The 17,837-nt window shown below is 49.8% G+C and overlaps 2 protein-coding genes across 3 annotated transcripts in view; one reads left to right on the forward strand and one right to left on the reverse strand.

Moving 5' to 3' along the window:
• Positions 1-2,864: 2,864 nt before the first annotated feature.
• Positions 2,865-16,845, reverse strand: ssna1 (Sjogren syndrome nuclear autoantigen 1). Its single transcript, XM_072566295.1, has 3 exons — positions 16,671-16,845; positions 9,146-9,345; positions 2,865-4,757 (listed from the first exon to the last, which is right to left on the reverse strand). Exons 1-3 carry the CDS (start codon positions 16,720-16,722, stop codon positions 4,662-4,664), a joined length of 348 nt encoding a protein of 115 aa, XP_072422396.1. The 5' UTR covers positions 16,723-16,845; the 3' UTR covers positions 2,865-4,661.
• A 155-nt stretch (positions 16,846-17,000) lies between these two features.
• anapc2 (anaphase promoting complex subunit 2) overlaps positions 17,001-17,837 on the forward strand; it is a 56,248-nt gene continuing 55,411 nt past the window's right edge. For both annotated transcript variants that reach the window (XM_072566293.1, XM_072566294.1), the window contains exon 1: positions 17,001-17,141. In XM_072566293.1, the coding sequence (XP_072422394.1) occupies positions 17,043-17,141 (99 nt within the window). In that variant the 5' untranslated portion in view covers positions 17,001-17,042. The remainder of the gene's footprint in view (positions 17,142-17,837) is intronic.

Here is a 17,837-nt window from a genome sequence, read left to right on the forward strand (position 1 = left end):
CTGCTGATAAAACCTGCTTTCTATTTATATATTTGGGTTTCTTTGGGTTGGTGATGTCATTACCTGTTGTGAAGTCACTTCCTGCTCCTTTTCTCAGGGGGTGGTGGATGGGGTCTAACTCGATGTATTTGTTGATAGTTCTCGTTGAAATGCCATGCTTCTAGGAATTCTCGAGCGTGTCTCTCTTTGGCTTGTCCTAGAATGGATGTGTTGTCCCAGTCGAAGTGGTGTCCTTCCTTATCTCTGTGTAAGAATACTAGTGAGAGAGGGTCATGTCTTTTTGTGGCTAGTTGGTGTTCATGGATCCTGGTGGCTAGTTTTCTGCCTGTTTGTCCAATATAGTGTTTGTTACAGGTCTTGCAAAGTATTTTATAAATGACATTAGTTTTGCTTGTTGTTCATTTTGAACCTTCCAGTTCAGTGAGCAAACCTACATCCAAAATAGGTGTGTGTTTGGAAAGGGTTAGGAATCTAGTAAAAGGGATTACAATGAGAACAGGGGTGGTAAATACAGGACTGAAAGTGTATGAGTGCACGCAGTATACAAAATAAGGTAAATGAGCTTGTGAAACAGATTGCAGTTGGCCTGTATGATGTGGTAAAAGGGAATCAAGACTGGGAGCTAAATATCCAAGAATATACATCCCATCGAAAGGCTGGTGGGCAGAGGGACTGGGGTTGCCTTATTAGTAAGAAACGGAATTAAATTGATAGCAAGAAACTATGTGGGGTCAGATGATGTAGAATTTGTGTGTGGACAGTTGAGGAACCTCTGAGATAACAAAAGGCAACTTTATTGAGAGTTATGTACACAGGCCTCCAAACAGTAGTCAGGATGTGGGATGCAAGGTGCACCAGGAGTAAGAAAAAGCGTGTAAGAAAGGCAAGTTTAGAGTGATCTTGGGGGGATTTCAATATGCAGATGGACTGGGAAAATCAATTTAGCAATGGATCGCAAGAAAAGGAATTTGTGGAACATCTACAAGATGGCTTCTTGGAGCAACATGTGGTGCAGCCCACAAGGGAACAGGCAATTCTAGATTTAGAGATGAATAATGAGGCAGATTTGATAAGGGGGCTTCAGGTAAAGGACCCCTTCGGATCCAGTGACCATATGATAGAATTTACTTTGCAATTTGCCAAGAGAGAAGCTGGAATCCGATGTAATGTTATTACAGTTGAATAAAGGTAACTACAGAGGCATGAGGGGAAAGGTGGCCAAAATTGACTGAGGGAGGAGCTTAGCAGGAAAGACCGTGAAACAGCAATGGCAGGAGTTCTTGGAGTAATTCAGGAGACAGCAAAAAATCATCCCTGGGGGAAAAAGCAGCACACTAAAGAGAGGACAAGGCAACTATGACTGGAGGAAGTCAGGGAATAGTATAAAAGCAAAAAATATAACGTGTTGAAGGGCAGTGTGAAGCCAAGGGATTAGGAAGTCTACAAAAACCAAAGCAGGACAACTAAAAAATAAATAAGGAGGGAGAAGATTATATTACTAGCTAGCTTATCCTCCTATTTAAAGGAAGATTGCAAGATATATAAATGTTAAGAAAGGCAAACGTGGACATTGGGCTGCTGGAAAATGACGCTAGAGAAGTAGTAATGGAGAATGAAGAAATGGCAGAGGAACTGAATAAATACTTTGCATCAGTCTTCACAGTGAAAGACATGAAGAAAGTCCCAAAAATTTGAGAGTTGGGGCAGGGGTGTGTCTAGTACCAAGAAGGTGCTAGAAAAACTGAATGGCCTGAAGGTAGATAAATTACCTGGACCAGATGGACTACACTCCAGAGTTCTGATGGATATAGCAGAAGAGATAGTGGAGGTGTTAATGTGATTTTTCAGGAAACACTGGCATTGTGGGGGTGGGGTCCAGAGAACTTGAATATCACTAATGTTTAAGAAAGAAGTAAGGCAAAAGACAGGAAATTACAGGCTGATTAGCCTGACACCTCGGTCAGGAAGTAAGATCTTGGACGCCATTGTGAAGGATGAGATTTCTGAATACTTGGAAGTGCATGGTAAAATAGGGCAAAGTCAGCATGGTTTCATCAAGAGGAAGTCATTTCTGACAAATCTGTTAGAATTATTCGAGGAGATAATGAGCAGGTTAGATAAAGGGGAGCCAGTGGATGTTATCTACTTGTACTTCCAGAAGGACTTTGACATGGTGTTGCACAGGAAGCTGCTGAGTAAGATCAGAGCCTGTTAAAGGCAAGGTACTAACATGGATAGAAGATTGGCTGTCTGCAGAAAGCAGTGAATAGGAATAAAAGGGTTCTTCTCAGGATGGCAGCCAGTGACAATTGGTGTTCTGAAAGGGTCAGAGTTGGGACCACAACTTTTCACTTTATACATTAATGATCTAGATGAAGGAACTGAAGGCAGATGATGCAAAGATCAATGGAGGAGGCAAGGGACTTAGACAGGTATGGAGAGTGGGCAAAGAAGTGGCAGGTGGAGTACAACATGAGAAAGTGCGAGGTCATGCACTTCGGTAAGAAGAATAGAGGCAGAGACGATTCTCTAAATGGGGGGGAAACTTCAGCAATCTGAAGTGCAAAGAGACTTTGAGAAAAGGGAAGACTCTTTAGAATGGAGATAAGGAGAAACTCCTTCAGCCAGAGAATATTGAATCTATGGAATTCATTGCCACAGAAGACTGTGGAGGCCAGGTCATTGAGTACATTTAAGATAGAGATAGGTAGGTTCTTGATTGTTAAGAGGATCAAAGGTTCCAAGGAGAAGGTAGAAGAATGGGGTGAGAAACTTATCAGCCATGATTTAATGGCTTAATTTCTGCTCTTGTGCCTATTGTCTTATGAGCCTGTGCATCTTGTTACAAACCAGGACAACAAATCTTTTTATTAAAATGTAATTTACTAGAAAATGAAAGAACAATTACTATACTTTTGTTGAGTAAAAGAATATCGTCGAACAAAAAAATACATCGATAGATTAAAGAAAATTTAGTCAAGAGTTCTTAGCCCGGGAGTTAGTTATACAACAGGAAAACAGACCCTTCTGTCCATGCTGATCAAGTTTCCCAAACTGAACTAGTCTGATTTGCTTGTGTTTGGCCCATCTTCTGTGGCTCAGTGGTTAGCACCCTCGGGCAACTGTCCCCATCATGTACTGTAAATCTTAGTGTAAATATTTAATTATATGGATGCATAGATTTGTTTATTTTGAGTAGATAACAAGGACCTATGGACCATATGGAATGCAGGCTGATGGGCAGTAGAAACAAAGCTCATTTGGTTTAAAAAGGTATTTTGATGTGCAGTGTCATAACCTACTATTTACAGTCCACAATCCAAGAGCGAGAAAGTGAAATTTGGTTGTGTAACTTTCTCAGCTGGCACTGATAGGCTGGGTTAAATAACCTTGTGTTGTGAATCTCTATGATGTTGTCTGACTGAAAACTATTTAGATGGCATCTGTTGAGTATTCAGTAATCTTAGAACTGCATTAAGTCTTTCCAGTAACATCAACAGTGAACAGACCAGATGTCAGCTCTTTCTCCTCTCATTTACACTAATCCAGTGTCAAGCTGGACTGAGCCATTAGAATACGTTATATCTCACCTGGGTAGCATACTGTAAATCAAGCCAGGTTATTCCCATAGTCATTAAAATTAAATGATTTTGCTAAGAACAGAAAATTCTGTAATACATGTCTTAGATCTGGGTCAACAAAGCAACAAATCATTCTCTACACTTGATGGTACATAAAAATCTAGCAATAAACATTATCTATTTAAAATTCTAATTCCCTTATACCCCTGCCTTCTGTACATGCACAGAGAGAAAAAAAAACAAAGATGGTCTTTTCAGCTTGTCAGGATTTTTTGCTCCTTGATTCCCCATTTCTAGATCTTTTCCTGTTTGTAGGGCACACAGGCTGATTTGATTAAAAGTGTGAACCAATCAGAGACCTTGAAGTCATAGTTTACAGATACATGAAAGGGAAATAATTTTGAGGCTTCAGATGATTTTTTTTTACTGCAAAGCACAAACTCAAATCTTTCCTCCAAATAACAAACTGTTTTTGACAAAATATTCAGAACCTAAGCTGTTCAGCTACCTGGGGGCCAGTTACAGTTCTTGGCAGGTAAAAAGGCCTTTGACATCAATGACTGGTCATTAGTCCAAAATCTGACCAATTACTCGTTGTTGAAAGCTCCATTTAAGTGCACACCTTGGCTCATCTGTAAAAAAAGAGTTTGACTACCACTTGAAGCAGCAGCAGCAGCAGCGTAAGCAGCATTTACAATCACTGTCAGGTTGTTTGCTTTTAAAAGTTTCTTTCCCATTCCAATCCACAATCTAAAATACAGAAAAATGACAGGTGACAACTACGGGGGGGGGGGTAGGGAACACCCTCCCTTATATAATTCAAGCCAGGAAGACTTTAATCCATTACTGGCAGCTTTACCAATTACCCTCCAGTAATATAATGAGGATAACCCAAATTTTTCATATCTAGAAATTTTATTACAAAATAAATAAATTCAAGTTTAGTATTCAATGCTGCTAGAATCTGAAATTGTTTATAAACGATCCAGCATTAGTTATTTTCTGTGTTTCTCACTGATACAATCTCAGATTCCATCTCTTGGTGATTACTGCTCCTCTGAAGCTGATTGATTTCGAGAGTCAAGAATCCTTGGTGTCAGCACTCTCATGGACTTGATTCAGGGTCCCTGCTTCCCGCTTCAGAATAGTGAGCAGTGTCTGTGAACTTTCGAGGATCTGTATAGATAGAAGGAAACACCACAGCATTAGTGCGTTTAAGTGCTATCGTTAGAAGAGAGAGAAATTGTATGTTTCTACAAGATCAAAAGTTGCATAGGCATCTCCCTTCTTCATAAATTAGCTGAGTTAAATCTGTGTCTGTGTGGGTTTCCTCCCACAGCCTGAAGATGTGCAGGTTAAGTTGATGGGCTATAGTATCCAGGGATGTGCAGGCTTGGTGGATTAGCTATAGGAAATGCAGGGATACAGGGTTACAGGGATTGGATAGTGGGGGCTTTGCCTGGGTGGGATGCTGTTGGGAGGTTGGTGTGGATTTGATGGGTTGAATGCCCTGCTTCCACACTGTAGAGGGTCCTTGATTTCTGCACTTCAATTCGGACCTCTTGCACTTTCCTGATTTCAATTGCCAACATTAGCAGACATGCCTTAGACTGCCTTGTATCCTTCGGTTTTGCTAGTCAGTGTTTTTTTAAAATCTTTCACATGTTGCATTCTGTCTGATGCACCAAGCAAGGTGAGCTGAGACCTGATACTGGTAAACATACAAAACAGCAGCTATGACCAGACTGCATAAAATGAAAAACATCACTCAACCCTCTTGATCTGAAATGACATTCAATGGGATCATGGATGATCCAACTCCATATTCACTCCATTCATCTGCTCTCAGTACTGCAAATCCTGCCTAACAAGGGTTTTCTATAACTGCAACATAACAGCTGCATCCATGTACTCTAGATATAAAGGCCAGTATTCTATTAGCTTTCTTGATTATTTCCTGCACCTGTTTCTGACATTTTAAAGATCTATATACCAGAGCTCTCCAGTCTCTTTTGACATCCACTCTTCATACCATCTAGCAGATGCCCTAATCTATCCTTTCATGGTCCAAAATGGATAACTTCTCACTTGCTTACATTGAACTCAGTCTGCCAGTTTTGACTATTCACTTATTCTATCAATTGTCTTTGTTAAACAATGCCTCAATTTTAAACTTTTTTTTTCAAATTGGTGTAGTCTTGCCCATCTCTACCTTTATAATCTCCTACAGCATGGTGGCTCAGTAGTTAGCACTGCTGCCTCACAGCACCAGGAATTTGGGTTCAATTCCAGCTCCAGGCAACTGTCTGTGTGGAGGGTGCACATTTTTTTGTTTTAACTTAGTGTGGAAACAGGCCCTTCGGCCCAGCAAGTCCACACCGACCCATTCCCCTACATTTACCCCTGCCACTAACACTACGGACAATTTAGCATGGCCAATTCACCTAACCTACACGTTTTTGGACTGTGGGAGGAAACCGGAGCACACGGAGGAAACCCACGCAGACACAGGGAGAATATGCAAACTCCACACAGTCAGTCGTCTGAGGTGGGAATTGAACCTGGGTCTCTGGCGCTGTGAGGCAGCAGTGCTAATCACTGTACCACTGTGCCGGAGGGGAGGGGATCCTGAGGGTGGGTTCATCTGGAGCCCTGCCTGGTTCAGGTTTGTCTGATCTTACCATTTTAATTCTCTCTTTATTTGGCTTCCAGCTGATTCAGAATTTCTACAAGAGCTTGTCATTCTGATTCTAAAAATGAATTTCAAATCCATCAGGTGGCTTGCTACTTGAGAGTTTCAAAATTAGTATTAACTTGTATAACACCCTGTATTGATATGAACATGAGCTTTTAAAGCCACTAATTCTCACATCATCTCCACACAGCAGCCTCCCTTCCTAAATCCCCATCTCCTCACTCAGACATGTCTACACTCCTCAAATCAGCCCCCCCAAACTCATAGGCCACTCCTCCTCCACCTGATCCAGATTCAGCTCCTTAACACTGCTTCTGCACATTGTATGGCTCTTCCTCGGTGGGTGACATTTGGATCCGGACTATTGGGCCACCAGTCGGCTTGGGAGTTTTGCCACTTGTATCACCCAGTGCTTGAGAAGCACTGGGGCCCCAAGTCTGCCAAGCTGTAGAAGGTGGCTCTGGACGGAATGTAATTGAGACCACAGCCAACTGGAATCTCTCTCCGTTCTGGAGTTGGAGCCTGAAGATCTGGTCAGAGTTCTCCCATCGTGAACTCGGCTTTGGATTAGGAGACAGAGCTGTTCCAATCTGCACTGTGCCATTGGTTCTCATAGCAGAGGTGATACCAGGAAGACATATTATCATAAGCAGGCCTGACTATAGCAGCAGAAACAAAATCAAAGTACTGGAAAAATTCAGGTCTGGCAGCGTCTGCGGAGAGAAAGCAGAGTTAATGTTTCGGGTCCAGTGACCCTTGCTCAAAGCACCCGGGAGCAGCATGGCCTCGACATCTCCCAAACTCAAAGTGATTCCAAGCCAGATTAACTTCTGCACAGGACTAAAGAATGAGGAGTCACAGATTCACCAGGCCAGGTGTGGGTAAGAACATAAATGTAAATGAATGGAATTCTACAATTCCAAAGTCAGAAATAATATATAAAACTGAAGAACAAAGTAAATAGAGAAGGCGGCAGGGAAATTGAATAAATAATTTGCATTAGTATTTGTGGTAGAGGACGCTAATAACATTCCAAAATGACTAAAAAATACTTGGGCTAAGAGGGAATAAGCAATAACTATCAGAGAGAAAGTACTAATTAATAGGTCAAAAGACCTACAAGTCCCCAGGATCTAACAGGTTACACCCCAGGATTTTAAAGGAAATAGCTTCAGAGATTGTGGATGCCCTCGTAAATAATCCTTTAGGAATTCTTAGATTCTGGAAAAGATCTGGAGGATTAGAAAACTCCCAATGTAACACCCTTTTTTCAAAATCTGAATGAAACAAAAAAAAAGGTACCTCGAGCTTAACATCTATTGAGGATCTAAAATTTGAATTTAGGCTGTTGTCAGAAGCAACAATTTTTATTAACGACAAAGTGGCTTTTCAATTTAAAATAACATAACAAAATGGCTTTAGATTTTCTTTGACACAGAACTTGAACTGATGCTTTGCTAAATTGGTTGTATTTAGAGATAAGAGAAAATAATGGAGTTATCATAATATGAATCATAAGACAGTGATTTGGTATTCGAACTAACCATGACATGACAATTTATGTAATTAAGATCCCTTTCCCAGGGAATATCATTGGATTAACCTGCTGTAAATCGTGTCACCTTATTACATTTGATTGGTCTTTTCTTGTAATTTAAGGCTGTGCTATCTCTTAAAAAACATAAATAATGTGCAATTTTCGAATGTAATTGCGCCATTTTTCCATGGAACACAGAAACTTTTAACCTGTGTTGCTGGACAAATCTGCGCCAGGTTGCCTTAATTTATTTAACTGGTAACTTTGCTTTAAACAGATTGTACTCCTAATGATTCTTTTGACTGATCTCGAACCAAGGGAGTCCCTCTGGAGGGGTCGATATCTTCACTATCATTGGGAAAATATCAAGAGTCTATGATTTTAGCATTTAGAAACACAAATTAGTCAAGCAGAGTAAGCATGGCTTCATAAATAGGAAAAGATGCCTGACAAATTTATTAGAATTTTTTGGGGGGGGTAAGAAGCTGTTTAGATAAAGAGGAACCAGTAGATGTATTTGGATTTCCAAAAGACATTCAATGAATTACCATACATAATACTACTTAATATAATAGGAGTCTGTGGTGTTGGAGGCAGTACATTTGCATGAATAGAGGATACAGGCAGCCCAAAGAAGGTTTACTAGATTGTTTCTGGGTATGGAGGAATCTTATGAGGAGAGATTACCTAGAGTGGACTTGTACTCATGGAGTTTACAAGTATGAAGGGCTAACTTATTCAAATATAAGATTCTTAGGAGATTGACTGCATTGATGCTGAGAGATTGTTTCCCCTGTGATAAAGTCTCAGACCAGAGAGCATAATCTTAACAGAGTTAGCCGTTGGTCATTTAGGGTTTAAGAGGGATATGGGCCAAATGCGATGAGATAAATTTCAGATATCTGGTCGGCATGGATGAGTTGGACCAAAGGGTTTGTTTCCATGCTACACAGCTCTATGACTCTATTTAAGACATAGGAATTTCTTCTTTCAGGGAATCTGTGGAATTCTTTATCATAGAGGGCTTGGTCATTAAGGACATTCAAGACGGAGTTGAATAGATTTTTATTCAGTCAGGGAATCAAGGGTTATGGGAAAGGCAAAGTGGAGTTCCGGATTGAATTGAATTCAGATCATTGAATGATGTAACAGACTTGGTGGGTTGAATAGCCCACTTTGTCCTCAGTTTTTGCAAGTCCACCAAGTCGTAGAAATTTCTCATCTTTTGAATGGTTCAGTCCAATCTCAGCTAGCCATCAGGCAGTATTTACATGAATCTTGGGGGAATTTCAATCTAATGGATGCATCTTCTTGTGTGACCATTTTACAAACCTTCATATAAGCAGCTTCAGTCTCTGCAATAGTTCTATCAAATTCATTTCGGGTTGCCATTTTACGTGCAAGACTCTCATTGACCTTTGCAAGTTTCTCTGTCAAAATGCGAATATCATTCTGCAACTTGTTCTTCTCTTCCTCTTCTTGTAGGATTTGTTGGTTCAGCTCTTCTCGCTTTGTACACAGATCCTCGATACCTGGAATAACAATAAGCAGTCACAGCAGAACATATAAAACACAGTCTTTTATGTATTAAGGGACACAGTATAGTATTCACAGGCAGTTCGGTCACAATCTAATTAAACAGCAGAACAAGCTCAAAAGGGCTAAATGGGCTCCTTTTGCAAACTGTCCCACAACTTTGTGGGAAGTGATTACTAGGCCTCTTGCTGACACGCTTGTATCATTGATAGCCACTGATGAGGTCCCACAAAACTGGAGAGGGGCTAATGGGGAAATGTAAAAGTAATAGGGTAGGGAAATGGGTCTGGGTGGGCTACTCTTTGGAGGGTTGGTGTGGACCTGTTGGGCCAAATGGCCTGTTTCCACACTGTAGGGATTCTATGATTATTTAGGAAAAGTGGTAAGGAAAAGCCGGGGTCTGTAGAACAGTGAGCCTGACATCAGTAAATCGGTAAATTGTTAAAGGGGATTCTGAGGGACAGGACCTACTGTACGTGTTTTTGGAAAGGCAAGGACTGATTAGGGATAGTCAACATGGCTCCACGTGTAGGAAATCGTTTCTCAGTAACGTGATTGAGTTATTTGAAGAAGTGGCAAAGATTGATGAAGGCAGAGTGGTGGATATTGCCTTATATGGATTTCAGCGGGGCATTCTACAAGGTTCCGCATGGTAGACTGGTTAGCAAGGTTACATGGAATTCAGGGAGAGCAAGCCATTTGGATACAAAACTAGCTTGAAGGGAGGAGACAGAGGATGATGGTGGAGGTTTGTTTTTCAGACTGGACACCTGTAACCATCAGTGTGTCGCAAGAATCGGTACTGGCACCACTGCTTTTTTGTCACTTATATAAATGATTTGCACATAAATATAGGAGGAATGATTAGTAAGTTTGCAGATTAGACCAAAACTGGCAGTGTAGCAAACAGTGAAGAAGATTATCTCAGATGGGTTGAGGAGTAGCAGATGGAGTTAATTTAGATAAATGTGAGGTGTTGCATTTTGGTAAGGTAAATCAGGGCAGGAGTTATCCAGTTAATGATAAGGTCCTGTGGAGTGTTGCTGAACAAAGAACTTGTGATAGTCCTGTGAGAGTTCATAGTTCCTTGAAGGTGGAGTCACAGGTAGTCAGGGCGTAGTGAAGAAGTGGTTTGGCATGCTTGACTTCATTGGCCAGTGCATTGAGTATTGGAGGTGGGGATGTCAAGTTACAGCAGTACAGATCATTGGTTAGACCGCTTTTGGAATACTGGTCAACTCTGGTCTCCCTGCTTTGAAAAGGTGTTAAAGGGTGCAGAAAGGATTTACAAGGATGTTGCCAGGGTTGCTCAGTTTGAGCTAAACGAAGAGGCTGAATATGGTGGGGCTGTTTTCCCTGGAGCATCGGAGGTTGAGGGGTGACGTTATAGGTATTCATATAATGATGGAGGGTATGGAAAGAGTGAATAGTCAAGGTCTTTTCCCAGGATAGAGGAGTCCAAAACTAGAGAGCATAGGTTTAAGGTGAGAGGAGAAAGATAATACTGGGACCTAAAGGACAACTTTTTCAATGAGAAGGTGGTGTGTGAATCAATCGAGCTGCCAGAGAAAACGGCGGAGGCTAGTACAATTACAACTTTTAAAAGGCATCTGGATGGATACATGAATAGAAAGGGTTTAGAGGGATATGGGCTAAATGCTAGCAAATGGGACTAGGTTAATTTCAGACACTTGGTCACTATGGACAAGTTAGACCATCTGTTTCTGTGCTGTAAAATGCTATGTGTTACACTTCTGCATTTTAGTTGCAGCTCTATTTTTTGCTAGGGATGAAACTCTTGCAAAACCCAGAACAAAATGAATGCTCAACCAGTTAAATGGGAAATGAGCTGGTGAACTTGAATGGAGGCACAAGCAACAAAGCCAAGCTACCCAAGGTGATGAATCAAACCTCATCTTCCATCTCTCAGGTTGGTCAACAAGACCTTTCTGACTTCTTTCAGCATGAGTGCACTGCTCCGAATGGTCAGCAGGATGTGTTGCTTGATACAATCCATTAGTCATTGGGACATGTGGCCTACAACCCTGGCTTCACACTGGCACTGCGACTTATTTTGGGATGTTGAGGTTGTAAAAGTTGTAAATTGACTGGCTCAGCCTCACACTGTAGTCAGGGAAAAAGATGGAGTCAGCAAGGAGTGTGAACAATAGTTTTGATGTTCCCAATATTTCATTAGGAGTAACGTTGGTTTATCAAGTACTAGATGATTGGCAATTGGCATGTCAAATTAGGAAGCAAGCAGGGATGACAAGTAGTGCCTGGGTTGAGCTGTGTGTCATCCCTAAGCACGTGGAAACTCATTTTAGGTAAGGTTGCCAAGGATCAGCATGCAAATATGATACTGGAATCTAGAAAACTAACAGTCAGAGCTGACAGATCAACACAAACAGTGTTGTCAAAGCACAAATTTAAATTAAATTAACATTAGTTTAACATTTAAAATCAAAAAGCCAAGAAGTTGATACAATTAGGTGACCTTCCACAGTAGCCAGCCCCCCTGCCCATCTCACAGACCTGCACTCATTCCAAAATCCCAACACAGCCAACTCTTCAGTCCTTGACAACACAACCCCACATGCTCTGCTTCCTTCCATCATCTCTCATCCCACTTCAGATTCCCCTATTCATAGCTCATCCCCCCCCGACCTTGCCTCCTCCAAGACCACCACATACTCTTTACCCATCCACCCCCATCTTCCCCACTCTACACTCACCCTATCACCGGTGTAATGTCCCACCCCATCCCATCCCCCATACCTACCTACCCACTCTCCACAAAAAGCTCCCTTCCTTACCCAACATTCCACAACTGCCTGACCTCCATTCCACTTCGCCCATATTCCTAACCCCCTCTGGGATTACTCCTGCCCCTCCCCTCCAACTCCCCGAAATCTCACTTCCTCCTCCTCCTCCTCCTCTCCACAAGCCTGATACCCTTCTCCCCCTGCCCCAATCTCCACACCCTTCACCCCGGCGCCCTGACACCCCGACCCCCTCCCGTACCTCCCCGTAAACGAAACCTCGTTTCCCCCTAAACCGACATCCCGACCGATTCCCGTTACCCCCGCCGACACCCCCACTCGCTCCCGTTACCCCCCCGACCCGCACCTGTTACCCCCTGACACCCCCACCCGCTCCTGTTACCCCCCGACCCACTCAGGTTACCCCCCTGACACCCCAACCCGCTCCCATTACACCCCCGACCTGCTCCCGTTACTCCCCGACCCGCACCCATTACCATCCCGACATCCCGACCCACGCCCGTTACCCCCCGACCCGCGCCCGTTACGCCCCCCGACACGCTCCCATTATCCCCCCGACACCCAGACCCGCTCCCGTTGCCACCCCGACCCGCTCCCGTTGTCCCCCGGACAGCCAGACCCGTTACCTCCCGAACCACTCCCATCTCCCCCCCCGACCCACTCCTGTTATTCCCCCCAACCCACTCCCGTCACCCCCTGACCCACTTCCGTTACCCCCCCCCCGACAAGCTCCCATTAAACCCACCGACCCCCTCCCAGTACCCCACCCCGATACCCCGACCCACTCCATTTACGCCCTCCCCCGACCACCTCCCGTTACTCCCCTCGGCCCGCTCCCGTTCCCCCCCGACTCCCCGACCCACTCCCGTTTCCCCCCCGACTCCCCGACCCACTCCCGTTTCCCCCCCGACTCCCCGACCCACTCCCGATTCCCCTCCCCGACCCACTCCCGATTCCCCCCCCGACCCACTCCCGATTCCCCCCCCCGACCCACTCCCGTTCCCCCCCGACCCACTCCCGTTCCCCCCCCCCGTCTCCCTCCCGCTCCCCCCCCGCCGACTCCCCGACCCACTCCCATTCCCCCCCCGACTCCCCGACCCACTCCCGTTTTCCCCCCCCCCCGACTCCCCGACCCACTCCCGTTCCCCCCCCCGACCCACTCCCGCTCCCCCCCGACTCCCTCCTGCTCCCCCCCCGCCGACTCCCTCCTGCTCCCCCCCCGACTCACTCCCGTTTCCCCCCCCCCGACTCACTCCCGTTTCCCCCCCCCCGACTCACTCCCGTTCCCCCCGCCCCGACTCCCCGACCCACTCCCGTTCCCCCCGCCCCGACTCCCCGACCCACTCCCGTTCCCCCCCCCCCGACTCCCCGACCCACTCCCGCTCCCCCCCCGACGCACTCCCGTTCCCCCCCCACCGACTCCCCGACCCACTCCCGTTCCCCCCCCACCGACTCCCCGACCCACTCCCGTTCCCCCCCCCCGCGACTCCCCGACCCACTCCCATTCCTTCCCCCCCCCCGACTCCCCGACCCACTCCCATTCCTCCCCCCCCCGACTCCCTGACCCACTCCCATTCCCCCCCCCCGACTCCCCCCCGTTCCCCCCAACCGACTCCCCGACCCACTCCCGTTCCCCCCACGACCCACTCCCGTTCCCCCACGACCCACTCCCGTCCCCCCCCCCCGCCGACTCACCGACCCACTCCCGTTTCCCCCCCGACCCACTCCCGTTTCCCCCCCGACCCACTCCCGTAACCCCCCCGACCCACTCCCGTTTCCCACCCACCGACTCACTCCCGTTTCCCCCCCCCGACCCACTCCCGTTTCCCCCCCCCGACCCACTCCCGTGTCCCCCCCCCGACCCACTCCCGTGTCCCCCCCCCGACCCACTCCCGTGTCCCCCCCCCGACCCACTCCCGTGTCCCCCCCCCGACCCACTCCCGTGTCCCCCCCCCGACCCACTCCCGTGTCCCCCCCCCGACCCACTCCCGTGTCCCCCCCCCGACTCCCCGACCCACTCCCGTTCCCCCCCCGACCCACTCCCGCTCCCCCCCGACTCCCTCCCGTTCCCCCCCCGCCGACTCCCGTCACCCCCCGACTCCCCGACCCACACCCGTTCCCCCCCCACCAACTCCCCGACCCACTCCCGTTCCCCCCCCGACTCCCCGACCCACTCCCGTTCCCCCCCCCCCGACTCCCCGACCCACTCCCGCTCCCCCCCCGACTCACTCCCGTTCCCCCCCACCGACTCCCCGACCCACTCCCGTTCCCCCCCCGCCGACACCCCGACTCACTCCCGTTCCCCCCCCGCCGACTCCCCGACTCACTCCCGTTCCCCCCCAACCGACTCCCCGACCCACTCCCGTTCCCCCCACGACCCACTCCCGTTCCCCCCCCACCGACCCACTCCCGTTCCCCCCCCACCGACCCACTCCCGTAACCCCCCCCGACCCACTCCCGTTTCCCCCCCGACCCACTCCCGTAACCCCCCCCGACCCACTCCCCTAACCCCCCCGACCCACTCCCCTAACCCCCCCCGACCCACTCCCCTAACCCCCCCCGACCCACTCCCCTAACCCCCCCCGACCCACTCCCCTAACCCCCCCCGACCCACTCCCCTAACCCCCCCCGACCCACTCCCCTAACCCCCCCCGACCCACTCCCCTAACCCCCCCCGGTCCGATCCCGTTAACCCCCCCGGTCCGATCCCGTAAACCCACCCGACACGCTCCCGTCAAACCCACCCGACACGCTCCCGTCATACCCCCCGACCTCCTCCCGTTACTCCCCCGACACCCCGACCCGTTCCCTTTATTCCCCAAACCATTCCCACTTCCCCCCCGACCCATTCCTGTTACCCCCCCATACACCCTGCCCCACTCCCGTTACTCCCCCGACACCCCCGGACCCACTCCCGTTACTTCCCCTGACCCACTCCCGTTACTACCCCCGACTCCCTCCCGTTACCCCCCCCGACCCACACCTGGTACCCCCCCAACACCCCGACCCACTCCCGTTACCACCCCCGACAAACCCCGACCTCCTCCCGTTACCCTCCCTGACACCCCGACCCACTCCCGTTACCCCCTCGACTCCCTGACCCACTCCCGTTAACCGCCACGACCCACTCCCGTTAACCCCCCCGACACGCTTCTGTCAAACCCACCCGACACGCTCATGTTACCCCCAACCTCTTCCCGTTACTCCCCCGACACCGCGACCCGTTCCCGTTACTCCCCCGACACCGTGACCCGTTCCCTTTACCCCCCTACCCATTCCCGCTTCCCCCCACTCCCCCCTACCCCCCCGACCCGTTCCCGTTACTCCCCCGATACCGCGACCCGCTCCCGTTACCCCCCCACCCAACCCCCGACCCGCTCCCGTTACCCCCCCACCCAACCCCCGACCCGCTCCCGTTACCCCCCCACCCAACCCCCGACCCGCTCCCGTTACCCCCCCCGACCCGCTCCCGTTACCCCCCCCACCGAACCCCCGACCCGCTCCCGTTACCCCCCCCCACCGAACCCCCGACCCGCTCCCGTTACCCCCCCCGACCCGCTCCCGTTACCCCCCCACCGAATCCCGACCCGCTCCCATTCCTCCCCCCCGACTCCCTCCCGTTCCCCCCCCGCCGACTCCCCGACCCACTCCGCCCCCCCCGACTCCCCGACCCACTCCGCCCCCCCCAACCCACTCCGCCCCCCCCCGACTCCCCGACCCACTCCCGTCCCCCTCCCGACTCCCCGACCCACTCCCGTCCCCCCCCCGACTCCTCGACCCACTCCCGTCCCCCGACTCCCCGACCCACTCCCGTCCCCCCCCCGACTCCCCGACCCACTCCCGTCCCCCCCCCGACTCCCCGACCCACTCCCGTTAACCCCGCCGACCCCCTGAACCACTCCCATTAACCCCCCCCGACACGCTCCCGTCAAACCCCCCGACCTCCTCCCGTTACTCCCCCGACACACTCCCGCGACCCCCCCGGACCCATTCCCGTTACTCCCCCTGACCCACACCCGTTACTACCCCCGACTCCCTCCCGTTACCCCCCCCGACCCACACCTGGTACCCCCCCCAACACCCCGACCCACTCCCGTTACCACCCCCGACAAACCCCGACCCGCTCATGTTACCCCCCGAACCTCCTCCTGTTACCCTCCCTGACACCCCGACCCACTCGACTCCCTGACCCACTCCCGTTAACCCCCCCGACACGCTTCTGTCAAACCCATCCGACACGCTCATGTTACCCCCCGCCCCCGCCCCCGCCCCGATCCCCTCCCCCTCCGATCCCCTCCCCCTCCCCCTCCCCCTCCGATCCCCTCCCCCTCCCCCTCCGATCCCCTCCCCCTCCCCCTCCGATCCCCTCCCCCTCCGATCCCCTCCCCCTCCCGTACCTCCACCCCGGTCCCCTACCGTCCTGACCCCCGTTCCTCCCGTACCTCCTCCCCCATACCTCCCACCCACTGTCATCCCGCCCCTCCAACACTCAGACCCCCGACCCCGAGATTCCCCATGCCATCCCTCCCGACGCTCACATTTCACCAGCTCGTTGTTGTAACTCTGCAGCGCGGCCCCTTGCTGGGACATGGCGCCTTCCCGGTAACTAGAGGAACCGCTCAAACCCTGACTGCGTCATCAACCTGCGACCGAACGTTGTCCCTGTGACGACATTCCGCTGCGACAGCTTGCTGTCATGGCAACAGTTCACCTATGGTTTTCCTTCCAGTGAAATCGTCATCTGTTTAGTTCCAGAATGTAACTAAGATTGATAATAATTGTCACAATTTAAAGAAAAAAGGATTGTCGGTGGAAAACTGGGGGACTTTCACGTGCACGCACCCCGCTGTGCACGAGTCTCAGTGTCACTGAGGTGATTACTGCGCAGGCGCGTTCCCGCACTCAGCGCGATGGCGCTGCTGGAAACTCCTCGTTCGTGCGGCCTCAGTCTGTCAGCCGCCTGGAGTAGACTGAGCGCCGGCCTCGTCCCCCTCTCTGCACTCGGCCTGGTGAGTGCAGACTCTGATTCTCGGTTGATGTTTGTCTGCCACATTGAAGGAGAATGGTGGCCGAGTCTACACTGGGTAGGACGGTGTCTGCTTTGGTGAAGAGGGTCCCCTTCAGGATAAGGCGGGGAGGGGTCTGGTGGAGGTAGTGCCCGCCCACCTCCCCCCTTAATAAGGGGCTTACTGGAGCTGGTGCCCCTCTGGATAAAAAAAAATGTGGTGCCCCCTTTAATAAGGGGTCATGGGGGAGTAGTAGGAGAAAGTGAGGAATGCAGATGCTGGAGATCAGAGTCAAGAGTATGCTGCTGGGAAAGCACAGCAGGTCGGGCAGCATCTGAGGAGCAGGGGAATCAACATTTCAGGCGTAAGCCCTTCATCAGGATGCTGCCTGACCTGCTGTGCTTTGCCAGCAGCACACTGTTAACTCAGTGGGGGTAGTGCCCCTCTGGATAAGGGGTTGGAGAGTTGTGGTTCCCCTTGGATAAGGGGCTGATGATCTTTGGAGGTATAGTTCAGCAATGGCTATGTTCATTGGTCTTGCTAATGGGTAGGATCTGGGGCTTGAAGTTTAGAGCCGTTATGGAATGGCACTATGGCTACACACTGTCTAATCAACTGGACAAACCCATAGCTCCATAATCTGCTTTGCATTCTCTGTTCCCACCCAACGTCTCACCTGAGCTAACCTCATCCGTATTG

This window comes from Chiloscyllium punctatum, chromosome 49 (genome assembly GCF_047496795.1).
Source record: "Chiloscyllium punctatum isolate Juve2018m chromosome 49, sChiPun1.3, whole genome shotgun sequence".
Taxonomy (NCBI): Eukaryota; Metazoa; Chordata; class Chondrichthyes; order Orectolobiformes; family Hemiscylliidae; genus Chiloscyllium; species Chiloscyllium punctatum.

Excerpts from the sequence above, each read along its gene's own strand:
- ssna1 (XM_072566295.1), bottom strand. The coding sequence starts at position 16,722 with ATGTCCCAGCAAGGGGCCGCGCTGCAGAGTTACAACAACGAGCTGGTG. Across the intron at positions 9,346-16,670 it reads CAACAACGAGCTGGTGAAAT|GTATCGAGGATCTGTGTACA; the intron begins GTGAGCGTCGGG and ends TTGTTATTCCAG. Across the intron at positions 4,758-9,145 it reads CTGAAGCTGCTTATATGAAG|ATCCTCGAAAGTTCACAGAC; the intron begins GTTTGTAAAATG and ends CTATCTATACAG.